Genomic DNA, 13504 nt, shown 5'->3' with positions numbered 1-13504 from the left:
GCACCGTGCTGATCCGATGGCAGGAGCCAGGTGCTTCTCCTGGTCTCCCATGGGGTGCAGGGCCCAAGCACTTGGGCCATCCTCCACTGCACCCCCGGGCCACAGCAGAGAGCTGGACTGGAAGAGGGGCAACCGGGACAGAATCCGGTGCCCCGACTGGGACTAGAACCTGGTGTGCCGGCGCTGCAGGCGGAAGATTAGCCTAGTGAGCCGCAGCGCCGGCCGTGAGTTTGCTATCAAAACGACCAAGCCACCAGCAACGCAAGGAACAGCAGCGTTCTTGGGGGTGGGCCCAGCTCCATCTCCGCCCCAGCCCCGTCCACTGCTCTCCCTCTCCAGGGCGGCGTCCAGGTTCGGGACTGCCTCCTGGTCCTGGGCTTCCGATTCCCTCCTGCTCCTGAAGCCTGGAGAGAGGGAAGGTGCTGCCCACCGGTCTGCAGGGGTGTGGGCGAAGGCAGTGCGGCTGGGTGGAATACAGGGCGCCCCTTAATCTGAACTCCAGGTAAGCAATGAAGCAACTTGTTTAAAAACACTTATTCACTCACTCATTTGTGTGAAAGGTAGGGCAACAGTGAGAGGAGAGGCAGAGAGAGAGAGAGAGAGAGAGAGAGAGAGAGAGAGAGAGAGTCTTCCAACCACTGGTTCACTCCCCAGTGGCCACAACAGCCAGGTCTGGGCCGGGTCTCAGCCAGGCACCAGAAGCCCCATCCCGACTGTCCCCGGTGGCAGGGGCCCAGGACCGGGCCTGCTCCACTGCCTGTCCAGGCGCGTCAGCAGGAGGCCGGATCAGAAGCAGAGCAGCGGGGGCTGCAGCCCGGGCTTGCGTGAGGGATGCACGTTCTCCAAGCGGCAACTGAAGTCATCATGCCCAGCGCCAGCCCTGAAATGGCTTTTTAGTAAGTGTGTCCCCAGGATCATACGGGGCGCAGTTGCCCTTAATTTTTTAAAAAAAGGTATTTGTAGTGTATCTGAAATTGAACTGAGTGTCCTGCATTTTAATTTGCTAAATGTGGTGGCCCGAGTAGACAGTGGTGGAGCCAGGATTTTTTTTTTTCAAAGATTTATAGACTTATTTATTTGAGAGGTAGAGTTAAGACAGTGAGAAGGAGAGAGAGGGGGAGGGGGGGAGGGAGGGAGGGAGAGGGAGAGGGAGAGGGAGAGGGAGAGAGAGAGAGAGAGAGAGAGAGAGAGAGAGAGTCTTCCATCCACTGGTTCACTCCCCAAATGGCCGCAACAGCTGGAGCTGGGCCAGGAGCTTCTTCCCAGTCCCCCACGCAGGTGCAGGGCCCAGGACTTGGGCCATCGTCCGCTGCTTTCCCAGGCCACAGCAGAGAGCTGGATCGCAAGTGGAGCAGCCGGGACTCGAACCGGCGCCCAATGGGATGCCGGCGCCGCAGGCGGAGGCTTATCCTGCTGCACCACCCGGGGCCTGGCCTGCGTGGGTTCGCTCTTGACGGGCGGGGCCACCACCTAGGCCCTCCCCAGGGCTGCCAGGGGACCGGCAGAGGTTGAGTGAAAGCAGCCTCGCCAGGTAACCCGAAGCCAGGGCTGTTGGCCCGGATCAAAGCTGAGCCGCGGCCCAGACCCACACCGGGCGTATAATTAGATTCTCTAATTACTTGTTTCAGTGGAAACCTGGTAAGGTTCCTTGCCTTAAACAGCCTGCCCTCTCAAAATCACCTCACGAATTCTGGGCCCAACACCCACGCAAGCCACCAGAAGGTCCCAGCTTAGCCCCGCGGGTCCCTGACACTGACCAGAGGCCCCCGCCCACCACTTGGCCTTTCGGGAGGCTGCAACAGGGATGCTATGCGCATGCGTCCGCCCGGCCCCGCCCCGCCCCTGGGAGGAGGGGTGTGAGCATGCGCACTGGCCCAACCCAGACGCGCGCGAGGAGAGCGTCATCTTGCTTAGGAAAGCCATCTTAGGGTACAGAGCGGGGTCGGATTCGCGATGCTATGCGCATGCGTCCGCTGCGCCCCTGCGAGGAGGAGTGTGAGCATGCGCACTGGCTCAGCCCGCACGCGCGAGGAGAGCGCCATCTTGTTTGGGAAAGCCATCTTGGGGTACAGAGAGGGGTCGCATTGACCTCGCGAGCTTCTTCTCCCCGGTTTCCCTCATGGCTTTTGCGCCCATGGGGCCTGAGGCCTCGTTCTTCGAGGTTTTGGAGCGGCACAGGGCTTCCCTGTTGGCCGCGCAGCGAGGTGGCGGGGACCCCCCTGCCGCAGGGATTCGCCCGGCCTCCAGGTACTGGGAAGCGAGAGGACGTCCCCTGCGGCTGCGGGCCGCCCGGCCGAGGCCTGCCCTCAGCTCGCCACCGCGGGCCGCCCGGCCGAGGCCTGCCCTCAGCTCGCCGCCGCGGGCCGCCCGGCCGAGGCCTGCCCTCAGCTCGCCGCCGCGGGCCGCCCGGCCGAGGCCTGCCCTCAGCTCGCCGCCGCCACCTCTGCCCTCGGCCCTCGCGCTGACCGGAAAGGCCCGGCGTCCTCCGGACCATTCTTCTAGAATGTTCTAGGAGGTTCCCCCACTGCGGAGGCCACAGTTTCCCAAGAGTCTTCGGGTCAGGCAGTTTGAGGCGCCGTTTGTCTCTGCATTTTCATTTAAAAAACTTTTTACAAATTTTTAAATTAAAACGCTTTTAGGTGTTTTTGGGAAGGGCTGGAGAGAATTTGAGTTTTCGCTTGGTAAGCTAACGGTTTTCCCAGAATTGACGACCAGAGCGTGGTTGACGTGGTGCATGTTTGTGCGGGAACAGAGTCTGTTAAAGGGCTGATTCGGCACCAGCTAAGGCCCCCGGGGCCGCGCGGACATCGCACAAGACGGCTGCGTGGCGTCCACGCCGGTGCCCCTGCGTGGGCGGAGGTGCGCGCCTGCACGAGGCGGCGCCGGCGCGGCGAGTTCTGCGGGAGGCTGCGTGCGAGGCCGGCGCGGAGGCCGTTAACGCCTCGCTGGGCCGCTCTCCGCCGCAGCACACTGCGGACGGCTCGCTCAGGCCTTGCCTGGCGGCCACAGCGGACAGCAAGTGCTCTCAAAGTTGGCTTTTGGGTCGTTTTCGGTAAAAGCTTTCATTCCGCGGGCGTTCCGAGCCTGAGCGCCCTTCCCGACGGTACGCTGAGCGCACTTAGGACAACGTTTTTGGAAGCTGATGGTTTGTGAAGTCAAGTCGGCTGACAACGCTGGGCTCCGTCCTGGTGTAATAGTGCCAAATCAACCATTTAATGCGGAACTCATGATTTTTTTCGTGGTCGTGATTAAGCTTTTCTCCCTTTTGTATTTGAAATTCAGAAGGGCCGGTTGTAAGGCGTGAGTTCAGTTAGGGTAATGCGCCACGCGACAAGACGTGTTTCTTTTAAATATATTTGCGTTACAGTTTTGGGGAAAGAAATTCAAAGCCCGTGTTCCATCACTGCTAATTAGAACACTTGCTGGCAGCCTTCCAAGCCAACGAGTTTGTATTGGAACTCGGCTGGACCGGAGTAGGCTCCTAGGAGGAGCAGATAGAAACGTGCTTGCAAATCACATCGTGCGTCGTCGGTGTAGGGAGATGCGGGTTGAGCTGGATACTTGAGGACTGAAAGCCGGCACCGTCTCCCCGCGACCAGCCGGCCCTGCGTGGGAGGGCGAGCTGCGGGCGGGTCCGCCCGGGTAGTCGGGAGCAGACCTGCCCTGGGTCGGTCCTGGGTGGGCGCGGGGCGCTGCCTCGCGCTGAGCCGGCCCCCGCGTCTGTTCCAGCGCCGAGGTGCTGGCCGCCATAGAGAGCGTCGTGGAGGACGTCGTGCGGAGCCTGGCGAGGCGGGAGGCCCCTGCGTTGGCGCTGCACGACAGAGCGAGCTGGCAGAACGTCAGGTGCGTCTGCGCCCGGCCAGGGCTTTGCACACGGCCGCGGGGCGCTGGGTGCGGGCCCTCGAGGCGTGCTCCCGAGTGGGCAGTGCCACGGGGCGCTCGTCCACACTGTGACCGCGAGCGCGCGCCAGGGGAGCTGCGCAGAGCGCATTCACCACCCCACCCCACCCCCCACTCTGCCCTGCCACGCGTGGGCGACAGCACAGCGGGCAGCCTCGTCACCGCGCGTGGCCAGCGGTCCTGCAGGTCCCCAGGCGGGGGGGCGGTTCTCGTGGGCTCTGGGAGCCAGGGCTTGTCTGGGGGAGCAGGGCGGGAGCGCCCCAGCTGTGCTCCGCGCCACGGCCCGAGGGGCGCCCTCTGCCCCTGTAGGGCAGGCGTGGCGGGGCGGGTTCCCGCTACCACGGGAGGCAGCGCTGCAGGTGACCCGGAAGTGAGGGGTTTCAGGCCAGATATTTAATCAGTGAAGTATTAAACGTTAGTAAAATTATGAAATGTTTTAAAACGCTTTGTATGCTGATTGTCTGCCCAAGAAATAAACGCACGTGTGCACACACACTCCATAATCAAAGGAGTTTATTTACTTCCCACTTAATCTTACTGCTTTGTGTATGTGTTCGGTTTTGTGCCGACTGGATCACTGGGAGATCCGCGCTTACAGGACGGCTGACCCTCAGGCTGCGGTGGGGTTTCACAGTGTGCAGAAAAGGAAGGGAAGTGTATGGGGTTTCGTGTTCAGAAGGCAAACCTGTAAGTTCACCCCTCGCTTTCCACAATGGCAGGTTTGCAGAGTCAGCGGGTCTTCAGATGGCCCCTCACTGCACCACGAGAAAAGTCAGAAGTGACTCACCGAGATCCGCTCATAAATTTGGTAATCTTTTTTAGCTTTTAGTAATAAAGGATACATTTTGTTATATTCTGTGTTTTAGTTGTTCCTAATTAAATAATTATACTTGTTATTTCATAGACCACCTTTGTATTTGAAATATGTTTCTAGAATTTTTCATTGTTGGTAGATTACTATCCGAAATAAGTGTATTTTTCAAGATATATGGGCCAGTGGAAAATTATTCTCTCTGCTTTATTCCCCCAGAGAGTAATTAATATTTTTAAAGATTTATTTATTTATTTGAAAGAATTATAGAGACGTGGTGGAGGGGAAGTAGATCTTCCATCCACTGCTCACTTCCCAGTGGCCACAACAGTCAAGGCTGGGCCAGGCCAAAACCAGGAGCCAGGAGCTTCCTCCGGGTCTCTCACGTGGGTGGGAGGGCCCCAAGCACTTGGGCCATCTTCTGCTGCTTTCCAAGTCTGTTAGCAGGGAGCGGGATTGGAACTGGAGCAGCCAGGACTTGAACTGGCACCCGTATGGGATGCTGGCAGCGCAGGTGGCTGCTTTACCCAGTATGGCACAACGCTGACCCTGAGAGAATTAATTTTATCCGATTCTTCAGGCAATTATTTTTTATCTAACGCCTCTATTTTAGAAAGGTGAGTTTTAAAAATGTTACAGAAGGTGACTGGGTACACTTAAAATCCTTAGACCAGTATCTTATGAATTAGTAAGATAAGTGACAAATTTCTGACTTGTTATATCTTGTTTTGCAGCTCTAATTCTTAAAATACTGTCCATGATTTATAAATTAGTACAGAGCAACACTTACGCAACCAAAAGGTAAATGTGTTATTTGGTAAAATCACTCTTTAAAATGCAATGTGACTTAGTTGCATTAACTTTCATTACTACATGCGCCTTGAGAAAGAACTTAAAATAAATTACCACCTTTTCACGGCATGTTTCATTCAGTTAAAGCTTTCTTCAAAAAACATACTAATCATAGTCAAAGAGAATGTGGTTAATTAAAAATCCATTGTTCAAATTCCCCTAGAGACATATACTACATGGACAGCCAGCTCTTTGGAAGCCAGACTGTGGTGGACAGTATTATCGATGACATTTCTTGTATGTTAAAAGTGCCAAGGAGGAGTCTACATATAGTAAGTTGCACTTGCTGCAAGTGGTGAGTAGTATATTGTGAGTAGTATAAAATATCTTCTTTGAAAATAAAACGTTTATATAAAAACTGTAATAAGATATCAACTTTGCTTTCTTTTGCTATTGACACTATATCTTTCTCACTGTAGATTTAAATAATCTGCTTTGGTTCAAGGCAAAGTAGATGAATTACCAAATATTTTTAAGTTCCTAAATACCCCTACATACATATTTCTCCTTCATCTGTTAACTTCCAATCTGAGCTGAAATACAAAAAAAAATCAGCAGGTGAACATGAGGGTGATTTGGCAACATAAAGTATATTAATGAAAAAGCTTTCAGATACATCTGTTTGATTTCTCAGTCGTCTACGTCCAAAGGTCTAATTGCTGGCAATCTGAGCTACGTGGAGGAAGACGGCACCAGGGTGAGCTGCACCTGCGGGGCCACGGTAAGCGTCTCGTTCCCACGTTCAGTCCTTTGATCTGAAAGCGTACAAGTGTATTTTACGTTTTGCTGTCATGTTGTTTAGGGCTTAATATTATAAAAGAAAACTGAGGGTGGGTAGGTGTACGCTTTATGGGGCCGTGTCTTACGTGACTTGAAGGAGGCCATCTGGGAAGTGTCGTGTTGGGATGGGCAGGCACGCGCACTCCCTTTAGTGCACTGCTGTTTCCAGCAGAGTGCGGCCTGACGTCCCAGCGTGACTGTTCTGGCTCGAAATAAAGGTATCTTTTCTTTATTTTTAATTTGCTTTCACTTTTTATTTGAAAGGTAGAGACAGAGAGAGGCAGACGGAGAGATCTCATTTGCTGGGTCACTCCCCAAATGCCCAGCAGCCAGGGCTGGGCCGGGCCAAAGCTGGGAGCCAGGAACGCAGTCCAGGTCTGCCCTGTGGGCAGCAGGGAGCCAAACAGTGGGGCCCTCACCGGCGGTCCTCCGACGTGTGCATCGCGGAAGCTGGGTTGGACGCAGACCGGGGACACGGACCCAAGCACTCCCTGCAGCCGCCCAGACCACCGCGCCGAATGCCTGCCCGAATTAATGCCTGCATTTTTATCTAGTTTTATCTGCTTCATTTATTTGGAAGGCAGAGAGCATAGAAAGCAGGGTGCCATCTGCTAGTTCTCTCTTCAGACACCTGCCACAGCCGGGACTGGGCCAGGCTGAGCTGCTTGCTGGGCGCTCACTCCGGGCCCCCACGCGGGTGACAAGGACCTGACCACTTAGCCACCACCCTGGCCGTCAGGGTGCACGCCAGGGGGAAGCTGAATTGGGAGCGGAGCTAGGACTCGCGCCCAGGCACCCCAGCATGAGGTGCGGGCGCCTCAAGGAGCCCGGAACCACGTTGCCAAGCGCCTGCCCTGAGATGGTGCGCTTCCTGCTGCGTTCCTTGCTGGGCTTTGGCGTGTGCACGGCCCGCAGTCCCGCAAGACCACAGCAGCTTGGAGGGGCGACTTAGCCGCTTGGAAGGAGGAAGATGACAACAGTGAGATACTATAAAAGGGAGTTCCCTGCACCAGTTGCTGCCCTTTAAGCCACACTGTACAAAGCTTCCAAGAAATGCTCCCTGCTGAGAAGCGTGGGTGATTCTCCAGCAGATTTATTTGAAAGGCGGAGTTACAGAGAGAAGAGGGAGGGAGGGAGGGAGGGAGAGAGAGAGAGAGAGAGAGAGAGAATATGAATCCATCCTCCATCTGCTGGCTCACTCTCCAGATTGTCTCAACAGCTAGGGCTGGGGCTGGGCCAGGCTGAAGGAGCCCAGAACTCCATCCAGGCCTCCCACGTGGGTGCGGGAGCCCAAGCACTTGGCCGTCGTCTGCTGCTTTCCCAAGCACATTAGCAGGGAGCTGGGTCAGAAACACAGCAGCCGTTCTCTGAGAGGCCCTCTCGTGGGGTGCCAGCGTTGCGGGCAGCAGCTCAACCCAGTGTGCCACAGTGCCAACCCCCGCCCCCAGCGTGACCGTTTGCTTACTGAGCGTTATTAAATATGCTTCCTACTGTTTTCTGACTGAGTAATAAGTCTTTGAGAACTGGTATAGTCAAAGAAAAACAAAGGCATAGGATTTGTGGTTAAATTATACACTATGATTATGCTGGCTTTTTACTTAAAAGCTCTTTTTTTTAAACTTAGGTTGTTGCTGTGCCATCTAATATTCAAGGAATTCGAAGTATCCTTTGGGGAAACGGTTTCCTCTTCTGGAATGTCGACTCGTTCATTCCTTTGATAAGCCTAGCCCTCACAACAAGTACTGGTCAAGTCAGACCCAACGCAGTCGAGATGAGTACCCGCCGTCCCTCTTGTAAGAGCTCACCTTCCAGTGGGAGAGACGGACGTCTGAACTTAGGAATAAGTGTTTACATTTCTGAAGGTGAAAATGAAAGTGTTCTGTCTGTGGCTGGTTTTGACTATGCATGTGGCACTGTAACTTTAGTTGATAATTAAATACTTACTCGTCTTCAATTTATCAGCCTTAATTTCAGAGATCTAATTACAGATGCAAAGTTTCTATTAATTGTAGAAAAGGATGCGACATTTCAGCGGCTCCTAGATGACAACTTTTGCAGCAGAATGTCTCCATGCATCATGGTTACGGTACTGCCTCCTACCTCTGAACAACCCAAGGCCACCCAGGAAGGGTCTTCAAAAACGTCATGAAAAATGTGGCTCATGAAAATGCATATTTGAGGGGCTGGCGCTGTGGCGCAGTGGGTTAACACCCTGGCCTGAAGTGCCAGCATCCCATGTGGGCGCCGGTTCTAGTCCTGGCTGCTCCTCTTCCAATCCAGCTCTCTGCTGTGGCCTGGGAAAGCAGTAGAAGGTAGCCCAAGTGCTTGGGCCCCTGCAGCCGTGTGGGGGGCCTGGAGGAGGCTCCTGGCTCCTGGCTCCTGGCTTCTGATCGGCGCAGCTCCGGCTATAGGAGCCATTTGGGGAGTGAGCCATCGGACAGAAGACTTTCTGCCTCTCCTTTCTCTGTGTAACTCTGACTTTCAAATAAATAAATCTAAAAAAATGCATATTTGAAAAAGCTGTGCATAGATTTCAAGATTTTTTTTTTTGCACCAAAATGAATATCTTTTTAAAAAATATTTCATTTATTTATTTAGGAAGTAGAGTTACAGAGAAAGAGAGGGAGAGGAAAAGACAGAGAGGTCATCCATCCACTGGTTCATTTCCCAAATGGCTGCAATGGCCAGAGCTGGGCTGATCCAAAGCCAGGAGCCAGATTTGTCTGGGTCTCCCACTTGGGTTCAGGGGCGCAAGCACTTGGGCCATCTTCTGCTTTCCCAGGCCACAGCAGAGAGCTGGATGGGAAGAGGAGCAGCCGGGACATGAACTGGCACCCATAAGGGATACTGGTGCCACAGGCAGAGGCTTAGCCTACTAGGCCACAGCATCAACTCCCCAAAATGAGTATCTTTTTTTTTTTTAAGATTTAATTATTTTATTTGAAAGGCAGAGTTACAGAGAGGCAGAGAGAGAGAGAGAGAGAGGTCCTCCATCTGCTGGTTTACTCCCCAGATGGCCACAGCGGCCGAAGCTGCACCAATCTGAAGCCAGGAGCTTCTTCTGGGTCTCCCACGTGAGTGCAGGGGCCCAAGGACCTGCGCCATCTTCCACTGCTTTCCCAGGTGCATTAGCAGGGAGCTGGATCAGAAGTGGAACAGCTGGGACTTAAATCAGCACCCATATGGGATGCCGGCACAGCAGGCTGGGGCTTTAAGCTGCTAGGCCACAGCGCCAGCTCCTTCGATTCCATTTTTTCCCAAGAACTTCTAGAAGAACCCTCATATTCTACATCCGAAGGTCATTCTTGACCACCAGCAGTTCCCACACCAAGGGGCTGTGGCTGCAGTAGCACTCGCGCATTCCTCTGTTCTGGCGCTGGGTGTCCAAGGTCAAGGTGCCAGCAGATTGCTGTCTCCGAGAACCAAGGCCCACTTCCGGGTTTATCCATGGCCAGCGTCTCATCGAGGACTCGTGTAGGGAAAAGAGAGCTCTCTGGGGCCCCTGAATAGGGCACTAATCCCACTTCGGAGGGCTCCGTCCTCCAGACCTGGTCACCAAGGACTGACCCCACCTCCTAATGGGTCATATCAGGAGAGGAGTTTTCAACCTGTGACTTTTAGGAGCTCCAAAATGTAGTCCACTGCAGGTAATAAGCTTCCTGCAACAGGGCTGTGGAAGTTCCTAAAGCCGAGTGACCGAGAAACCTGGTGGAGGAGGAAGCAAGGGGTGACCTCAGGAGGCTGGGGTGTGCGTGAGGCGAGGGACTGTGGGCGGGGTAAGGGACGGCCAGGTTCTGCTCTGGAAAAGCGCTCTCCCAGGCTTCTGCTTCACAGGTCTGTAAAAGCCTCGCTCTCTGAAGGAAAAAGCAGCTCATCTACTTAGAGTCCTCTGGCTTGTGGGGCTAGGGAGGGATGGCGTCTGGAGGTGTGTGTGTGGGAGCAGTGAAGGCAGATCCCTGGGCAGGGAGCAGGATGCTGGGCAGCTGCACGGAGCCTGGTCAGCCAGACCAGTGCCATGGCGGCGTCTGAGTAGTGCAGAAGTACCAGGTGCTCACGGGAGCTTCCGGGCCGGCAGGGAGGGCAGTGACTGGGGAGCATCAGTTAGCTGGGCTGAGGGAGACCCGGGCTCAGGGAGCCGGCCGGAGACTCCGGGTAGTTCTCTTGGTGCAAGGCGGCTAGGGCGCCGAATGGGGGGAGACTGAGACGTGTGTCCGAGGCCAATCCGAGAGGACCTGGTGACCGCAAGATGTGGGTGCCGCGTCAGCAGGGCGTGGGCGTGTGGACCCTCACAGCAGCATTGCCACTGCAGTTACGGGCGAGTGGCAGGCACTCGGCTCCTCACAGGAGAACCAGTGCAGTTCCAGAGATATGCACGTGTGGTGGCAGCAGAAAACCCTCGTGTGTCCACCTCGTTTAAAGTTCAGGAGCAAGACTTGAGATGAAAAATGCAGACTGTGGCCAGTGCCGTGGCTCACTAGGCTAATCCTCCACCTGCAGCGCCGGCATCCCATATGGGCGCCGGCTTTAGTCCCGGTTGCTCCTCTTCCAGTCCAGCTCTCTGCTGTGGCCTGGAGTGCAGTGGAGGATGGCCCAGGTGCTTGGGCCCTGCACCCCATGGGAGACCAGGAAAAGCACCTGGCTCCTGGCTTCGGATCGGCGCGGTGTGCCAGCCGCAGCGGCCATTGGGGGATGAACCAATGGAAAAGAAAGACTTTTCTGTCTCTCACTGTCCACTCTGCCTGTCAAAAAAAAGAAAAAGAAAAAGAAAAGAAAAATGCAGATTGAGAGCTCATATGTGTGCATAGAATTCAAAACTTTTTGCAGCAAAGTAGATATCTTTTTTTTTTTTAATTTTTTGACAGGCAGAGTGGACAGTGAGAGAGAGACAGAGAGAAAGGTCTTCCTTTGCCATTGGTTCACCCTCCAATGGCCGCCGCAGCTGGCGCGCTGCAGCCAGCGCACCGCGCTGATCCGAAGGCAGGAGCCAGGAGCCAGGTGCTTCACCTGGTCTCCCATGGGGTGCAGGGCCCAAGGACCTGGGCCATCCTCCACTGCACTCCCAGGCCACAGCAGAGAGCTGGACTGGAAGAGAGGCAACCGGGATAGAATCTGGCGCCCCGACCGGGACTAGAACCCGGTGTGCCGGCGCCGCTAGGCGGAGGATTAGCCTAGTGAGCCGCGGCGCCGGCGCAAAGTAGGTATCTTTTTAATTCCTTTTCCCACTAATTTTTAATGTCCCTCATTAGTACCAGCGGCCGTATCTGGCCCGTGCTGGGGGCACTGTGCAGGGTACCGTGCGGCCTGCTCTCTGACCCAGTCCTCTTTCACATCTCAGTGCTGAGGCTCTGCTCACCCAGCTGACCAGAAGCCAGGCAGCTACAGACGGAGGCCGCCACAGGCAGCCCCGGCTCCTCACCGGCCCTGGGGTTCGAATCAGCTGCGGCACTTGGTGCCTTGGCGACCCCGTGAGTCAGGATTCTCTGTCACTCGGGTCGAAGAGAGGATATGACCCGGTTACAGCAATGGGCGGTCAAGAGGGAAGATGGCACGTGCTGCACCCTCTCTGCCTTGCCTTTTGCATGCTGCCTTCTCCTCGCTGGCGCACACACACACACACACATACTCTTCTCACACTGCTGCCACGGCAGTGTCCACCGACAGGGGCCACTAGCACCCGTGCAGCCCCAAGGGCTGACCTGTAGCAGCTGGGGCTGGGGAGGGAGGGGCCGGCTGGGAAGGGGCCATTCGTCAGACTTGGAACTCCATGGTCGTGGTCATGGTCCCAAGAGGAAAAATACACACACTGCTGCTCCCTGAGTGTCCAAGATGTGCCCAGACCTCTGCTAAGGACTTTGCAGTAAGAGCTCATTTTCTGCTGTTTGTCACGTGGCTTCTCAAAACTAGTGCTAGGTTCAGTGGTTCAGCACTGTTGGGTACAGTGCCACAGCTCCACGTAGCAGCTAACGTGGACCCTGGTTTTACAGGTAAGGCGGGACGTGTCCAGGTTCACACCCCCGGGTGAGCAGGAAAGGATTGGCACTCGGAGTTGTCCTGCATGAAGCCCACCGTTAATCGCATGTTACTCCACATTCCACTTGGTTTTATGATTTTCGTCCTCAACACTATCATAATGCTATTTAAAAATTAATTTCTGGGGCTGGTGCTGCGGCAGAGCAGGTAAAGCCACCACTTGCAGTGCCGGCCTCCCATATGGATGCCGATTCGTGTCCTGGCAGCTCCACTTCCGATCCAGCTCTCTGCTATGGCCTGGGAAAGCAGTGGAGGATGGCCCAAGTCCTTGGGCCCCTCCACCCATGTGGGAGACCCAGAAGAAGCTCCTGGCTCCTGGCCTCAGATCGGTGCAGCTCCAGCTGTTGCGGCCAATTGGGGAGTGAACCAGTGGATGGAAGACCTCTCTCCCCCCCCCCTCCTCTCTCTGTGTAACTCTTTCAAATAAATAAATCTTAAAAAAAATAATTTCCTACATAATTAGTACTAATAGCTTCAAAATTATTTTTCTACCACTTAGGATTTATTAGACCCTAAATTATCTATTTTTTTAAGATTTATTTATTTATTTGAAAGTCAGAGTTAACAGAGAGGTCTCCCATCCGCTGGTTCACTCCCCAGTTGACCACAATGGCTGGAGCTGTGCCAATCTGAAGCCAGGAGCCAGGAGCTTCTTCCGGTTCTCCCATGTGGGTGCAGGGGCCCAAGCACTTGGGCCATCTTCTACTGCTTTCCCAGGCCACAGCAGAGAGTTGGACTGGAAGTGAAGCAGCCGGGACTTGAACCAGCGCTCATTGGGATGCCGGCACTGCAGGCCAGAGCGTTAACCTGCTGTGCCACAGCGCCGGCCCCAGGACCCTAAATTTATTTTTTAAAACAATTTATTTTATATATTTACTTGAAAGGCACAGTGAGAGAAGGAGATGCGGAGCAGGTCTTCCATCCACTGTCTGACTCCCCAAATGTCCACAACAGCCAGAGACAGGCCAGGTGGAAGCCAGGAGCCAGATCTCCATCTGGGTCTCCATGTGGGTGGCAGGGACTCAAGTCCTTGACCTCTGCTCTGCTCCCCTGGCGTATTACCAGGAAGCCGGGTCAGACGAGCCGGGCCCCAAGCAGCTGGATCAGCAGCCGCACAGTGGCGTCCACCGC

At 54.7% G+C, this 13504-nt stretch overlaps 1 protein-coding gene and 1 long non-coding RNA gene across 8 annotated transcripts in view; one reads left to right on the top strand and one right to left on the bottom strand.

Moving 5' to 3' along the window:
- Positions 1-2023: 2023 nt before the first annotated feature.
- Positions 2024-13504, top strand: part of SPO11 (SPO11 initiator of meiotic double strand breaks) — a 19437-nt gene continuing 7956 nt past the window's right edge. For 2 of the 7 annotated variants that reach the window (XM_051842314.2, XM_002724031.5), the window contains exons 1-8: positions 2025-2247; positions 3730-3843; positions 4620-4708; positions 5446-5512; positions 5727-5835; positions 6198-6284; positions 7968-8004; positions 8320-8429. In XM_051842314.2, the coding sequence (XP_051698274.2) occupies positions 2120-2247; positions 3730-3843; positions 4620-4708; positions 5446-5512; positions 5727-5835; positions 6198-6284; positions 7968-8004; positions 8320-8429 (741 nt within the window). In that variant the 5' untranslated portion in view covers positions 2025-2119. Of the gene's footprint in view, positions 2248-3164; positions 3301-3729; positions 3844-4619; positions 4709-5445; positions 5513-5726; positions 5836-6197; positions 6285-7967; positions 8005-8319; positions 8430-13504 lie in introns of those variants that run through there. The other 5 variants (XM_051842312.2, XM_051842311.2, XM_017340166.3 and 2 more) reach the window with 5 other exon arrangements.
- The window catches only part of LOC138844187 (uncharacterized), a 19891-nt gene continuing 10783 nt past the window's right edge, over positions 4397-13504 (bottom strand). Inside the window, exon 3 of the long non-coding RNA XR_011379728.1 lies at positions 4397-4655. This is a non-coding gene — a long non-coding RNA (uncharacterized lncRNA). The remainder of the gene's footprint in view (positions 4656-13504) is intronic.

Source organism: Oryctolagus cuniculus, chromosome 11 (genome assembly GCF_964237555.1).
Source record: "Oryctolagus cuniculus chromosome 11, mOryCun1.1, whole genome shotgun sequence".
In the NCBI taxonomy this organism is placed as follows: domain Eukaryota; kingdom Metazoa; phylum Chordata; class Mammalia; order Lagomorpha; family Leporidae; genus Oryctolagus; species Oryctolagus cuniculus.
The sequence above is the reverse complement of the archived record's forward strand: the minus strand, read 5'-3'. Positions and strand labels throughout refer to the sequence as shown.